The sequence below is a fragment of the Vombatus ursinus genome, unplaced genomic scaffold (genome assembly GCF_900497805.2).
Source record: "Vombatus ursinus unplaced genomic scaffold, bare-nosed wombat genome assembly UNPS02009770.1, whole genome shotgun sequence".
NCBI lineage: Eukaryota > Metazoa > Chordata > Mammalia > Diprotodontia > Vombatidae > Vombatus > Vombatus ursinus.
In genome coordinates this window covers 11037823-11054510 of record NW_020949548.1, presented here as the reverse complement: position 1 = coordinate 11054510, position 16688 = coordinate 11037823, and the positions used below count along the sequence as shown (strand labels likewise).

Sequence of the window (16688 nt, the reverse complement as noted above, 5' to 3'; positions counted from 1 at the left end):
GGGGGGGGGAATCAGTTTAGTGAAATTAACCAACATATCCACTAAATCCAACATCATACATAGTGTTCCACACCTATAGTTCCCCACCTCTACAAAGAAGGTATCTCTTCTTCAGGTCCAACCTTCCTTATTATAATTTCATAGCATTCAACTTCCTTTGTTGTATTATTGCTCTCTCCGTTTATGTTGCTCTAGTGATTGTGTATATGATTCACCCTGATTCTGCTTACTTTGCCTTGGATCAGTTCATAAAAATCTTCCTATACTTCTCTGTTTTCATCATATTCATTGTTCAAACTGGCCTAATTGTTGTTCCCTGAATCAACATTCTATTTCTTGCTTCTGTGTTTTTGCCCAGGCTATCCCTGTGCCTGGAATGCACCCTCTCAGCACCTCCACTTCTTAGAAGACCTGATGTCTTTTAAGTTTTAGTCCTTTAAGGCTTAGCTCACGTACCATATTCTGTTGAAAATTGTCCTTATCCTCTCACTTGTTAGTACTCTTGTTCTCTCTTACCTGCCTCCTCTCCTCTCCTCTCCTCCCCTCCCCTCTTCTCTCTTCTCTCTTCTCCTCTCCTCTTCTCTTCTCTCTCCCAAAACAATCATGTTTGTATATATATGTTTACATGTTGTTTCATTCTGGTAGAGTGTAAACTTTTTGAGGGTAGGGGCTTTTTCATTCTATTGTAGCCCCAATCTCCATGTGTTGAATATAATAGGCATTTAATAAATACAGTATGCAAATATATAATATATGAATATATATACTATAATATATAATAAATATAAATTTAATAAATATAATAGGCATTTGATAAATGTATGTTGTGCTTTGTTTTATTGCTAGGGAGCCCTATCCATGGCTGTATTATCACCTTTGCTTAAAGAGCTGGTGATGGAGTATTCACAGCTTCATGAAGCATCCCATAACACTTTTGTATAGCTCTAATTATAGGGATGCTTTTCCTTATACCGAGCTGGCCTGCCTTCCTAAGGTTCCATTCCATTACCCCTAATCTGTCCTCTGGGGTGAAGCAAAATAAATCCAATCCTTCTGCATGATGGCTTATCAAATTTCATCCTGTCATCAGTCTCTTAGTTATTAATACTTTTCCTGGTCTCTTCAAACTTCCTGATTTTATCTAGAATGGGCATTGGTACAAAACCAAGTATATATTTAAAAAAACCCACAAAAATATAAATGGACTTTGATTGTTTGTTGTGCATTCCATGGAAACAGGCCAGGTCTCAAATGATTAATTTCATCATATGTCTACTAGGTGCCTTCAGTGACTTTTAGGCCAATAAGAAGTCACCTTTCAGTAATGTGATAGATTTCAACCAATCCTTGATGGTCATTTGAAACTATTGAATTCCTATGTTACATATGGTCAATGCAGATATTAAATGGATTTTGATGACAGATTTAGAGTAAGGAAGGTTGTCAAATCCCACCCCCTCATTTTACACCTAAGGATACTGAGGTATAGAGTGGTTAAGCAGAAACTTGCCCAGTGTCACAGAGCTTATGTAAGTATCTGAGATGGGATTTGAACCCAGTTCTCCCTGACTCCAAGTCTAGGACTCTTTCCAGTGTGCCTAGTTTTGCTGTGTGTGCATGTCCACCACTATGTCTCTCTTTTCTCCAGAGTTCCTTAAGCTGCTTTGGTTAACTGTAGGTTGCTGTAGGCATGGTTTGAGAAGTCCAAGTCATGTATTAATGCCATGTTTTGTAGTAGAAACCTCTTCTAGAACATATCAAGACTTTGCCATGTAGCCAGCTCTACCACTCTGGCAGATTCAACCAAGAACATCACAAAGCATGGCTGAATGGAGTCAGTGGCACCTATAGCTTCCATGTGCGTAGGTCTAGCTCTCAAATTGCTGCTTTGGGTATGACTATCAGATAGTGTGACCTTTTCAGGGAAGTAGCTACAGGAGGGCTCAAAGCAGAAGCATCTGTTGGGGTGCCAGCCAGTCCCCTGATCACCAGTAGAGCCATCCAAATGGCACTTGTGATTTAGGATCATAATGAGGATTCTAATATTTTTACACACCATGATGAATGAGTGAAGAAGCAATTTCTATGTGCTAAGCATTGGGGATGCAGACAAAAATACTGAAGCAGCTCCTCCTCTGAGGAGATCCCATTCAACTCAAGAAGACAACACCCCAAAGAAAGAGAGGCATGGAAGCCTTAAGGGAACAGCCTGTGATAAACTGAGGGTTGTCACTTACTGGTCCCAGTGGAAAACTGAACCTACTGACCTGTGATTGTATAAAGTGAACTTCACTGTACCTAGAAATGTACTCCACTTCTGCAGAAGGTTTAGTGAAGAAGACAGGATACTAGCCCTGGATACTAGTCAGGAAGACCTGGGTTACTTGTTTGGGTGACCATAGACAAGTCCCTTCATATCTTTGGGGTTCAGTTGCCTTACCTGTAAATTAGGGAGTTGGGCTTCTTGAAAGCTCTCCTGCTCTGAATTTCTAATTCTATGATCCTTTGTCCCACAGTGGCCTGTGGAGCTAGGGCGCTGCCCATAATGCTGTTCCTAAGTTTACCCAGGAATCCTAGCATCTGTAGGCATGAAGTTTCAGGTACCTGGGAGATGCTCATGCCTCAGGCTTCTGGAAGGCTTCTCTGCTGGTCCAAAGAAGAGAGAGTCTGGATTATTCATGTTAGAACTACTGTTTCCTGGGCCCTTTTCTTGGTTACTATCTCATTAATTCCCTGGTGTTTAGAAGGACCCAGAACACATTTTGTTTCATGAGCTTCCGTCCTAGAGAAGTAGGGAGAGGGGGCTAATGTCATTCACCCAATAATGTCTGATAACTGGGACAGTGGTTGTGTAGAGGTTGAGGAACAGACGGATCTTGACTTTGGGGCACCTTGAGTCCTTAATTTGTGTACTGAGTCCACTGTGGAAGGAGTTATGAGGTGGAAGTTACAGGAACCAGAATTAAATCCCAGGGTGAGGGGAGGATTGTGCTTCATTCAGAAGAAATCTCTTTGGGTCAGCTTTCTGAAACTTTTTCGGTAGTAGACTATGATATAGGGACCCCTTGTCTTCTGGCCTCACACATAAACAAAGAGCTGTTTTTTCCATGTGCTGTTTGTCTTGCTATTTAATAAATGCTGAAGCCTAAACACTGTAGGGACTTATCTATACAACGGACTTCCTGCTGTTCTTGGCTCTGAATATCTTAACTAGATAATAAATCAAAGACTTCTGAATGATGTGTAGGGTATCAGCCAGCTGAGCCCCACCTTCCAGCCTGGGTGGGAGAGACATTAACCATGGCTGACTGGGGTCTCCCTGGAGACCTCCTCCCCTTCCCTCTGGGTGAGGGTCCAGGAAGTTCAAGCCCATTGCCTGGCAGGAGCATGAATGGATCTGGCGGCCAGAATCTTGTAGACTGAGAGGTTTAGGACTTGGCTTTCTGGCTATGACTAATCCTCCAGGGACTCGTTGGGTTTCGAAGGCAGCATTTCAGTTTGGAGTGAAAACCACCAGAGCCCAGCATGGGGCATGTTTGAACAACATGGCTGGTTCTGTAGGAATTTGGATTGGAAAAGGGCGGCAGGAGCCGGCAGCCACTAGCTTGGATTCTTAACTCTTGCTGGTCCTTGCGGGTAGGTATGTACAAAGTGGAAACGCTCAGCTTCTGTCTGGTGGGACCTTTCTTCAATCTGGATAACATCTGCTCTGAATTTTCTTCCATTGTGTGGACTTGGAGTCATGAGAATCAGAGATTGAGACATAAAAGGGACCTCAGAGGTCATCTAGTTCTGATCTCTTATTCTATCAATGAGGAAACCAAGGCTTGTAGAAATGCAATGATTTGCCCATGGGCAAACCCAGAGCTTGACACAGAACTCTTTCTACTCCTTGAGATCAGATCCTACCTTTTTTACTTCCTAGTTCCTTTGCCCTTCCCTCTTTTTTCTTTCTTTTAGGCCCTTATTAACCTCTGTTCTGGAGTGGCCTGGTAGATTTGGTGTTTGACTCAGTCAAGAAACTCAAGTTTGGGTCCTGGGTCCAACAGAGAACCAATATGTGTGATCAGGCAAAGAGTTAACAAGCATTTATTAGTTGCTTATTATATAATGTCTTTTATGATGATGATTATGATGTGTTGTTTTTTTTTTTGATGATGTCTTTTAATGATATGTGTTTTCCCTTCCCTCCAGCTGTTGTGGTAATTAGTTCTGGGTTCAGACTTGGTGAGAGAGGATCAGGACTCTTCTCTTGCTTTGATCAGTGCTAGGGATATAAAGAAAGGCAAGGGGCAGCTAGGTGGCACAGTGGATAGAGTGCTAACCCTGGAGTCAGGAGGACCTGAGTTCAAATCTGGCCTCAGACACATAACACTCACTAGCTGTGTGACTCTGGGCAAGTTACTTAACTCCAATTGCCTCATATTAAAAAAAGAAAGAAAGAAAGAAAAGCAAAACCACATTCCTACCCTCAAGGAGTTGACATTCTAATGGAGGAAATGACATGTAAATAAATATATCTGTGCCAAATATTTACAGAGTTGATGGAAGGTGATCTCCCTTTCTGAGCCTCAGTTTCCTCATCTGCAAACTGACATAATGATGCCTGTAGGACTTATCTTACAGGGTAGTTCTGGGGATCAGTGAGATAAAGCACATAAAACATTCTGTAAACTTGAAAATGCTATGTAAATGTCAATTATTTAATCCTCTTGATCTCATTATATCCATTGGAATTTCCTTTGATCTTAGAGGCTGGGGTGAATATCCAGGCATACAGTTTGTCCTGTAGGGGACATAGGAAATGTTATGTGTGGCCTCAGGTGGGCGTTGGCTAAGGACACTTAAATGTTTTGGCCCAGAAGGTTCATTAAAGCATCCCAGCTATTGTGGCCCTCCTAAAACAGAGCTGCCTGAACCTAAGGAAAGGGCTTTCCCCTTCTCTCCAACCATTGCAGTATTTGGTTCTGGGTTAGGACTTGGTGAGAGTGGATCAAGACTCATCGCCTACCCTCTCCTTCTCCTCTTCCTCCCAGTTCTTACTCAATGCTTGTCCTCATGATGACAGAAGGGACCGAGCTTAGCAGTTGGCCAAACAACAAAAGATAAACTAACCACAAAGAAATGCAGTGAATCCAGACTTAACCTCGAGACAGACCTCAGAAAGAATTGGGACATATAGGTCATGCTTTGACACACGAGTCACTCTCTGGCAAGAACGCTCGGAAGTGTGTGTGTGTGTGTGTGTAGGGGGAAGCGGGAGGTGGATTGTGAGATAATTAACTTGCAGACATGGAGCAGGGGCTTGGGTTCCTCTGTGACCATAAATAAAGTGAATGGGACCTAGGAGTTTGGCGAAGACATCACCAGCTTGAGCATTATCTGACAGATGACTTCATTTCCCTAGTGATTTTCCTCCACTGTATCTAGAAAGGCTTTCCTTATCCAAAGGACAAATGGGAAGGGTGGATTTGATCCCTCAGCTCAGCCCAACTTGTGGCAGGAGAGCTTCTGAAATGCAGGTTTCATCTCTCCCAGAGGCCTCTAAGTGTTCCTTGAATTCACAACGGGGGAGGGTTGCATAGTTTTCAGAAGATAAGATTTGACCCTGAGCATGGAGGCTTGTTTTCCTATGACCTGGTGTTGTCAAAGAATGAAACCCAGGCTTAGCTTGAAGCCTGGTGGCCTGGCTGGCTGGCTGGAGGCAGATTGTCCTCAGACTCTTAGAACTGCTTCCTTCTGCTTGGCCAGTCAACTGCCGGTCACTTGCTGGGGCTCCCTCTTGTCTCCTGAATGAGGTCTTAGAACTGGAAGGGACTTGTTAGGTCATCTAGCCCAACTCCTTCATTTCACATGAGGAAACTGAGGCCCAGAAAGGAGAAAGGACTTGCTAGAGATAACACTGGTGGTTAAGTGACAGAGATGCTATTTGAACTTGGGTCCTCTGACTCTGAAGATCCACCGCCCTTCCTACTATGCCTTGCTGCCTCAGAGAATGAATTCTTTTTCATTCACTTATTCACTTAAATGCTTTTCTATGTGCCGAGCACTGTGCTAAAGTCTGGGCATGTATGGTACGAACGCATGTGAGCACACACAAACACACACACACACACACACACACACACACATACAAGAATGTAAGATGTAGTAACAACTTTTAACATTTGTTTCTTATGATTTTTGAGTTCCAAATTCCCTCTCTCCCCTTCCCCAGAGCTGAGAAAACAAGTAAGTTGATATAGATTATTATTATACATGTGCAGTCTCGCAAAACACATTTACATATTAGTCATGTTGCAAAAGAGAACACAGACAAAAAAAAAACCCAAGAAAAATAAAGTTTAAAAAGTATGCTTTGTTCTGCATTCAGACTTCATCAGTTCTTTCTCTGGAGGTAGATATCAGTTTCCTTCATGAGTCTTTTGGAACTGTCTTTGATCATTTTATTGCAGTGAATAGCTAAGTCATTCAAAGCTGATCATGATACAGTATTGCTGTTACTGTGGACAGTGTTCTCCTGGCTCCGTTCACTTCACTTTGCATCAGTTCATGTAAGTCTTCCCAGGTTTTTCTGAAATCATCTTGCCCATCATTTCATTTTTGTTTTCTTTCTTTCTTTTTTTTTAGGCAATTGGGGTTAAATGACTTGCCCAGAGTCACACAGCTAGTAAGTGTAAAGTGTTTGGTCTGAGGTCAAGTTTGAACTCAGGTCCTCCTGACATCAGGGCTGGTGCTCTCTCCATTGCGCCACCTAGCTGCCCCTATCTTTTCTTATGGAACAATAGTGTTCCATCACAATCATGCCGCAACTTGTTTAGCCGTTCCCCAATTAATGAACATCCCTTCAGTCTCCAATTCTTTGCCAACACATAAAGGGCTACTATAAATATTTTTGTACGAATAGTAGCTTTTTCTTTTTCTTTGATCTCTTTGGGATACAGACCTAGTAGTGGTATTGCTGGGTTAAAGGGTCTACACAGTTGTATAGGCCTTTGGACACAGTTCCAAATTGTCCTCCAGAATGGTTGGACCGCTTCACAACTCCACCAACAGTGGATTAATAGGACTTACATTCCAATAAAGGAAATAGCACTTAGGAGGGAGTGGCAGCCGAGAAGGGGTGTCTGGATTTGGAAAATTACATTGGTGGTGGCTTCTGTCTAGCTGACTTGCTGTTCTCTGAATGGGTCAGATGTTTTATCTCAGGCTAGATTGTCCTTGGCCCAGCAAAATGCCACCTCACCTTTAAAGCCCAAATCCAATCTCACATCTTCTGTGAAGCCTTCCTTGATAGCCCTTGCCCAAACTCAAAATGATCTCTTCCATCTCACTGGGTACTTTTCCTCCTCCTTGGACCTATGATTTCATTTATCTAAGGAACTCCTGGTATGGAAATGTCTTCCACTGATGCAGATTAGCTGCTCCTGTGTAATTTATTGTCTCAGAGTTCCTCTCCTATCAGAATGTAATCTTTTTGTGAGAAAACATTGTTTCATTCTACAAACACTTATATCCCTAGTGCTTAGCACAGTGCCTGGCACATAGTAGGTGCCTAATCAATGCTTGTTAACTAATTGGCACTAAAAGGTTAACTGACTTGACCATGTTCACCCAGAGGCAACCTGGGTCTTCCTGATTCCAGGACTGGCCATCTAGCTACTCTACCCTGCTCCTTCTCTCTGGGTATTTCAGCTGGGATATTAGCCATCTCCTCTGAACCTCTTATTGCCCCTACTAGACTATGAGCTCTGTGAAGATGGAGCCTCCATACAAAGTGACAAATGTTTGTGGTCTCACTTTTTGTCTTTGTATCTCTAACACCTACCACAAGGGTTGATACAAAGTAGGTACCTGTTAATAAGAATAGCTAGCATTTATATAAAACTTTAAGGTCTGCAAAGCCACTATATATTTACAATCTCATTGGATCTTCACTATAACCATGTGAGGTAGGTGCTATTGTTACCCCCATTTTACAGATGAGGAAATAGAGGCCAAGAGGTTATGTTGCTTGCCCCAGATCTCACACAGCTAGTAAGAGTCTGAGGCAAGATCTGAACTCAGATCTCCCCAAGTCCGATGCTCTGTCTACCATACCTCTAATGCTTGTTGATTGATTGACTTTGTGCCACTCTCTTGGAGGACAGTGAGCTTGGTGGTCACTGACAGTTGTTTTTCTCCTGCCTTTTCTGTAGTGTCTGGTGGTTGGAGGAGGACCCTGCGGCTTGCGTACTGCCATTGAACTTGCCTATCTGGGAGCCAAAGTGGTCGTGGTGGAGAAGAGAGATACTTTCTCCAGGAACAACGTGTTGCACCTTTGGCCATTCACCATTCATGACCTGCGGGGCCTTGGTGCCAAAAAGTTCTATGGGAAGTTCTGCGCGGGTTCCATTGACCACATCAGTAAGTGCTTGAGGCAGCTCCAGATTGGGTGGGGGTGAATCTACAGAGGCATCTCTGGGGAGCTGATGGAGATCCAGGGTTGGGTCAGTTTGTATGAAGGTTGCCTTTTAGAGTTGGATAAACAGGGAAGCATTTCCTCCTTGTGGGGTGCCTCTTAAGAGTAAAGGTAGGACAGTGAGCCCTATTTTTTAGGGAAGAAAGTAGATGGAATTCAGGGAGGTGACTTGCAGATTCCAAGGGTTCTCAGGGTTGAGCAGAGCGGTCTGCCACCTACCTTACAGGGTTCTGGTAAGTATCAAATAAGATAACATGTATAAAGAGCTTTGCCAGATTTTAAAGTACTCTATAAATGTTAGATCATCACTGTAAAGAAATTAGTTCTGCAGAATCCCTGATGAGTGAGCATCCAGGCTTCAGTGATAGGGCCATCACTCCTCCCTAAGGCAGTCCATACTATTTGGGGGTGGTTCTAATAGAAAGAAAGTTAATTTTTTGAAGGGTGGGAGAAGCATGTACCTGTATTTATTTGGCATGAGGCACTCCTGGTGTATAGAAAATCTCTCTACATGTGCACATCAATGACTGGTCTGTAATTTGTAGGTGATTTCATTTGTGGTATGCAAACATCTTTCACCAATACAGATGGCAGCTCCTGTAACTTAGAATTGATTAGGGAACTGAGACGTTAAATCACTCACTCATTGTCATATGGCCAGAACACCCGGGAAGGGGACACTGCTCAGTCTCTCCTTACAAATCTCATCCCTTCCAACATTCCCCCAGTTAGTGTCTTCTAAGTTTCACAGAAAAAAATCTTGATTTTTCTCACTGGGCTAAAAAATACCTTATTATATTATTAAATGCTACTGTATGCCAGGCACTATAGTAAGGGCTTTGCAAATATTACCTCATTTGATTTTCAAAATAACCTTAGGACATAGGTGCTGTTATTATTTTCCTCATTTTACGGATGAGGAAACTGAGGCAGTCAGAGGTGAAGTGACTTGTCCAGGGTCACATAGCTAGTATGTATTTGAGGCAGGATTTGAAGTCAGGTCTTCTTGACTCCAGGCCCAGTGCTCTATCTCCTGTGCCACCAGCTGCCTGGGACTCTGCTGATTCCCTGGGCTGAGATTTCTATCCCAGTTTCTCTAAGTTTTGTCAACAAAGTTGGTTTGAATCCTGTCCAATGAGTGTCTTTCATCTCCTACTTCCTATGAGGTTCCTAGAACCTATGCCTCTAACAAGGGCCTTCATGAGTTAGAGCCCAAGCAGGCAGTGCTAATCCAAAGGTACATTCATCTGCCTTGGATTTGGGTTTGATTGGACATCATTTTGCCCCGGTAAACATAGTAAAGCCATTTGTATAGCTGAAAACACCTTTATGGTTTCCCTTCCTTCCCCTCAGTCTAATCTACTCTTAGTTCAATATCCCAAGTTTTCTCAAATAATCCTTATATTGCATAGCTTTGATTTGTCATTAATATCCTGGTGGCCTGCCTGGAGGAGTTCTAACTTGTCAGTTTCTCCTAATATGTGTCCTGGAACTCAGCAGAATTTTCAAAGCATGACTTGTCCAGGGCAGAGGCCATATGGTCAGGGTCACATGCAGTGCAAGTAACGGGGAGTCTTCTGACTGTGAGAGTGTAGGATTTTGTCCTCTGAGCGTGGCTTTCTTTAAATACAATGTGAAGTGTTGGCTAAAGATGGAGGGCTCAGGCCTCAAGGGCTCTTCTTAGAAGCTGGAGCAAAGGTTTAAGGTTGGGATTGGGGCAGACTAGGGAGATGGGAGAAATAACTTGCCTAAAATAGACTGCAAAGGGGATCTTCAGATTAAGTCAGATGCCAATATGGTGACTGCTTTGATATTTGAGATTATTACAGCCTTAGAATTAGAGAAGGCTGGAAGTATAAACTTCCTCCCTTCCCTTTTCCATTCCCTCTTCCTCCCTTCCTTCCTTCTTCTCTCCTTCCTTCCTTCTTTCCCTCCCTCCTTTTTTCTGTTCCTTCTTCCTCCCTCCCTCTTTCCCTTCTTTTCCTTCCTCCTTTCCTTTCTTCTTCTTCCTCTCTCTGTCTTTTCCTTCTCTCCTTCCTTCTTCCATTCCTTTCTTCTTCTCCTTCCTTCCTTCCTTCCTCCCTCCCTCCCTTCCTTCTTCTCTCTGTTCCTTCCTTCCTTCCTCCTTTCCTTTCTCTTCCTTCCTTCCCTCCCTCCCTCCTCTTGCATCAGCAAAGAAGAGCTCTAAGTAAATCCCTCTCTTCAGCAATGCAGATCAGATCAGCACCTGTTTTGCATCTTCTAGCCTTAAGAGCATTCCCTGAGTCATTGAGAAGCTGAGTGACCTGCCCAGAGTTCCAGAGTCAGTGCATGTCTGGGGTGGAACCTGAACCCTGGATCTTCCTTACCCTGGGCTACTTCTCCCTAGTTTATCATGTGGTCCCTCTTCCAGAAGCTGCAGAGGCTCCTGGGAGCTGGGGGTGGTAAATCCCACTTCCTCTCCTGGGAAACCCTCTCCTCTCCCCTCTTCAGGTAGGATTCTGGCAGCAAATGGGAAGTAATCAGTGTCCTCCCCTGAATGAGGGGCAGGTGGGCAAACCCTGCAGAGTGATCACCCCAGGGTAAAAGTAGCAGCTTGGCCACCTCTTCCCTTCCTGCTCCAGGCCAAGAACGCCCCTCCACCTCCCCATTCTTCCAGTCTTCACCTTTCATCTCTCTTCCTGTCATAGCCCCTCTGCCCCTTGGTGGAGCATCGTGGTACATTCCACAGGCTAGAGGAGATGGGGCTGTGTTGGAGCCAGCTTCAATAGGCAGAGCTGATTGTTAAGCTTTTCAGTGTGAGCATTTATACTTCAGAAATCAGCAAACCTACAAATCAGGGCTTGGTTTAGTGTTTTGTTGATCGTCTGGACTTACAAAAGTGGTGGAGAAAATGTTAATTAATAATGCGAATTAAACTTAAAAGTCTGTCATGAGTACGTTCCCCCCACCCAGGAGAGCTCGTGGTTAAACATTTCCCAGCATGCTCCTGGGAGGAGTCCCCCTCCGCACAAACACACTTTAGGCATCCCCCAAAGTAGCTTACACATCCTGAAAGGTGTGGGACGTGATGAAGGAGCAAGCCCACCCATGCATGCAGCATAACTGCATTGAAGCCTGTAGGCAATCCCGCCTTCCCTCCTGCCTGTTGATCCCAGGGGTCTCCTTTGTTGACTCCCATCCAGTCATTTGCCTGACCTTCTGCATTTGTGGAGAATGGATAGGAGTTCGTTAAAAATCATTTATAGCTGACTTTGAAATATCCCATCTCCCCAGGAAGGGATTGTGAATTTAGGGGAGACTCCCTAGACAGGAGACTGGGATTGTCTGCATAAATATTAAGTCCTAATGCCTTTAAAAGTACAGTTAAGACAAGCAGCTGCTTTTGAAACGCAGAAATGGATTGTGAAGCTATAAAGGGAGACACATAGGTTGGACCAGACCCAACTTCACCAGGAAGGGGCAGATAAAAAAGAATGTAATGATAGGGCCTGCTTGTCTGGCGCTCTACACTTTTTCAAGTGCTTGCCTCATGATGGCCCTGGGAGGTAGAGGTAGGTTATGTGAGTGGACCCCCAAAATGATAAAGTTGGAAGGGACTCAGAGAGCACTTTTCAAATGAGGGAACTGAGGCTTAGCAGAGGTCTCCAGGAGGAGATCAGATGGCCACTTGTCTGGATTCTTCTAATGGTAATTCCTTTCATATATAGGGTAGATCAGATGGGAGATAAGGTTCCTTCCAGCTCTCAAGTTCTGTGATTCTATGAGAGGTAAGGTGACTTGCCCAAAGTCACATGGTTAGTTAAGTGACAAGAGCTAGCTCTTGACCCTGTCTTTTGACTCCTAGGCCAGTGAAAAAGAATTTATTAATGATATGTACCAGGCATTGTGCTAAGTGCTAGGAAAAGAAATAAAAGCAAAGAGTTCCTGTCCTCAGGGAGCTTACATTCTGATAGACATGAAAGGCAGAGGGGCCCAAAGATGTGTGTATTGGACAGGGATGTTAGAGAGAATGGTGACTGGAGGGATAGGGCAAATGATTGAAATATCATCATCAAGGAACGGAGAACCACTAACATTTTTGTGGAGTCTAGGTGTACTGAGCTGCAATCAACTGGGTAGGACATAGACCTCACGGAAGAAGCCAGGAATAGAAAGGAAAAAAGTGGGGACTCTAGGAATCAGTTTTATAGAGGAGAAAGTTCCTTGGTGAGAGTGAAGAGGGATCAATAATAATATGGCTGTTGTTGAGCCAGGGGCCTTCTGGAAAGAGGTCTACCTAGACCCTGAGTCCCTGTACAAATGAATTGTACGCAGTCCTTTCTCACCTGGCTGCACCCCTGAGCTTCATCATGTTCTCCCACGTCTCATCATCTTGCAGGATCACACCAACACTGAAACTCACGCCTCCTCAGGGACAGCCCTGGGGGCTCCTTCCTCCCTCTGACTGAAGAGACTGAAGGGGGGACAGTGGAGGGCTCCTCCCAATTCCTCCATTTAAGGAGGGGATCCAGGGCAGCTGTCCTATCATCTCCCAATGGCTGGCTGCACCCCTCTGAACTTCATCATGTCCTTGTGCCCAAATATCTCCCCCTTCCCTCTTTCGGTTTCTTTCTTTCTTTTTTTTTTTGTATCTTCTCCCCCATTAGACTGTGATCTCCTTGAGGGCAGGGACTATCTTTTGCTTTTCTTTGTATCCCCAGGGCTTAGCTCAATGCCTGGCACGGAGTAGGCACTTGATAAATGTTTATTGATTGATTGGATCTTGCTTTGGCCAGCCGCAGACTTCTACTGGGAGCTGGGATAGGTGGGTTAGAAGTTTCCAGGCCTGTGGGGCATTCCTACTAGGCCATTTGATGGCTGATAATTGTTGACCGAAACCTGGTCTTTATCCAGCGTCACTCGGGCTACGCTACAGGATCACGAGCATCTGAAGTAACTCTATTTTCCCTCACCTTCCTACAGGTATTCGACAGCTCCAGCTCATCTTATTTAAGGTGGCCCTGATGTTGGGAGTGGAAATCCACGTGAACGTGGAGTTTGTGAAGGTCCTCGAGCCTCCTGAAGATCAGGAAAACCAAAGTAGGGACTATTTGTCCTTCTCGTTCTGACTTAAAACAAAATCTGTATAAATTAAACCCCTCCAAGTTTCTAGGCTATTACTCTACCTGACAGTTTTCTGGGTTAGCTCAGTCCATATCCCCTTCTCACCTTCAGTGGGAGCCTCTGTAGCTCCATTATTTCCACTTTGCTAATTCAATTCCCAGAGAGTTCTTTTCCTCTCTCAGACAGCTGACACTGTGGTTCAGGCATGTCCCCAGGAAGCCCCATAAGGAGGGCGCCATGGCCACATGGTCTGAGCCAGAAGCCCTGTTTTGTTTGGTTGAGAATAAAATACTCACACACTTTTCTCATTTCCCAAGCATTTTTATATTTTAAAAAGCCAATCCCTAGTAAAATACTGAAATTGCTTTAGACAACTCCTAGATATATCTATATTTATGTGGGGGTATAGGGGAGGAGACGCAAGTATTACTTGTGTGACCTGGGCAAGCCATGTGGACTTAATAAACTCTTAAATTCTATTCCAATTCTAAGTCTATGATCTCACAAACCAATGGAAGAGGGAGAGGAGAAAGCTAGGTGACTCAGTGCATAGAGCATTGGGTCTGGAGTCGGGAAGACCTGAGTTCAAATTTGATCTCAGCTGCCACTAGCTGTGTGACCCTGGACAAGTTACTTAATCTATGTCTGCCTCAATTTCCTCAATTGTAGAATCAGGGAAATAATAGTAACTAACTCCCAGGGTTATTGTGAGGACCAAATGAGAGAATTGTAAAGCACTTAGCACAGTGCCTGGCACATAGTAAGCACTACATAAATGTTAGCTGTTATTAGTAATAATAGTAGTAAAGGGAATAGGGGCAGCTAGATGGTACAGTAGATAGAATGCTAGACCTGGGGTCAGAAAGATTCATCTTCCTGAGCTGAAATCTGGCCTCAGACACTTACTAACTGTGTAAGACCCTGGGCAAGTCACTTCACCCTGTTTGCCTCTGTTCTTCATCTATAAAATGAGCTGGAGAAGGAAATGGCAAACCACTCCAGGATCTTTGCCAAGAAAACCTAAATGGGGTCGGTAATAATAAAATGGAGGAAAGAGATAACAGGTCAGTTGGTGAAGGGATTGCTTAGAGCTTTTAGGGGAGCCATCCACTGTGGCGTGAGTAAAGAAAAGCTGATTAGAAAGAAAGATTTTTTTTTTCAATCTGGACCTGTGCTTTCATTGGCTTGAAGAGCTTTGGGTGACTTGTCCACAGTCTAAAAGTTTGGAGAGTTGTTTGGGGCATTGAATGGTCAGTCAGAGGCGGGTCTTGAACCCAGGTCTTCCTGACTCCAAGGCCAGTTCACTTTCTACTGTGAAAGTTTTATTATCTCCATTTTAGATTGGAAGAAACTGGGGGAAGGAGGGGGCAAACAATTATCCCAAGAAGCTAGTATAGGTCAGATGTGGGACTTCCCCTGGGCCTTCTTCCCCACCCAAGGCCGTCCCTGTGGCTATTATCCCATGCTGCCTCTCTGACACGGATAACAAACTAAGAAATGAATTGGTGTTCAGTTTGATAGATGTGTGCTATTATGAATAATTATTATTTGTTCATTATTCCTTAATTTTCCCTCTTATTGCAGGCTTATTCGAACCCAAATTTTTCCTAGATCTTAGTTTGGTTTCAGAAATCCTCCTGGGGCTTCCGTGACACTTAGACCCTCAGTGGAGCCTCCCTTTTGCTGGGTCCTCTGCTTTCTCTCGTGTCAGTCAATTGGCAGTTGGGATTCCACACCCCACCCCCATTTTCTACCCCTGGGAAAGGAAGGGTTACTTTGTATACAGTTGGTAGTCATTCACTACCCCTAGAAATGACTTTTGATCCTGGCTTAGGGGAGCCAGGAAGATTTTTTTCAGAATTTGTTTCCTTAAAGGCAGGGCTGTCTTCAACAGAGCAAGGGAAACTTATTCAAGCTTGTTAAATGGCACCCCACTACAGAGAGGTGGCAGGGTGCTATGCAAAATAGACTGATTTTTTTTTTTAAATTTGGAAGACCTGCATTTAAATCCTAGGTCTGCCAACTAACTGTCTGTGTTATTTTAGATAAGTTATGACATCTCTCTGGGCCTCATTTTCCTCATTTGCAAAATGAGGGCTTTGGACAGAGTGACCCAGAAGGTCCTTTCTAGCTCGGTCCCTAATCCTACAATCCTTTAGGGGCTGGTAAGTTATGTGAAAGGATTGGTGATGTAGTGAGGAAATATTTTAAGAACGATTGAGTTGTGAATCCTTTGAGTTCCCTTCTCTCATGAAACAAATCAAGGGTAGGCCCATGACCCCTGTGGCCATTTTGATCATCCTTAAACCAACTCACCATGTTTCCCTTTCTCTCTAGAAATAGGCTGGCGTGCAGAAATTCTACCTGCAGATCACCCGCTATCTGATTTTGAGTTTGATGTCATCATTGGTGCTGATGGCCGCAGGAATACTCTAGAAGGTGAGAGAGTGGTGTCCTTTTCTAAGGGGATTCAGCATGGATGGTGTGGGTGAGGAGAGAAAGGCCTGGACTGGGTGGGATGTGAATGCTTCGTGAAGGTTTGTAGACTAACTGACCACTTCTGACAAAGAGGGTGTGCTCTGTGATCTGTGGGATTGGTACTAAAAAGAGAAAAGACCCCAAACGTGTGTGTGTGTGTGTGTGTGTGTGTGTGTGTGTGTATGTATGTGTATGTGTATATATGTATATGTATATATATGTGTATGTATATATGGAAAAAAACCCAAACATATACCTATCTATCTATCTATGTATGTGTATGTATATGTGTGTATATATATGTGTATATGTGTGTGTGTGTGTGTGTGTGTGTGTGTGTATGTATGTATCTCTGGATGAGCCTTAAGGCTATATAGACCTTTGGAGGGCAAGGAACCTTATCTTGTTACCTTGCTTTGGTGGCAACCAGATTTTTAGGTTTTTGCAGGGGGTAGGGGGTAGGGGGTGGGGGTGGGGTGTTTGCACTCCAGCAAGGATTATCAAGAGACCAGAGCTAGGTTCTGATTAGTGCAAATAACAATGCAAAGAATGGATCCCTGGAAATGGTCATGTATTTGAATTCACATTCTTCAAAGTTATAATTATGTAAAATATGGTAATTAATTCTAGTCCACTGGAAATACACAGCGTGAGTTTGAATGTG

General features: G+C 43.9%; 1 protein-coding gene across 1 annotated transcript in view; it reads left to right on the top strand.

Moving 5' to 3' along the window:
* The window catches only part of MICAL2 (microtubule associated monooxygenase, calponin and LIM domain containing 2), a 156545-nt gene that overhangs the window by 987 nt on the left and 138870 nt on the right, over window positions 1-16688 (top strand). Inside the window, exons 2-5 of the mRNA XM_027852564.1 lie at window positions 3562-3636; window positions 8199-8406; window positions 13406-13522; window positions 15884-15985. Of these exons, the coding sequence (XP_027708365.1) occupies window positions 3562-3636; window positions 8199-8406; window positions 13406-13522; window positions 15884-15985 (502 nt within the window). The remainder of the gene's footprint in view (window positions 1-3561; window positions 3637-8198; window positions 8407-13405; window positions 13523-15883; window positions 15986-16688) is intronic.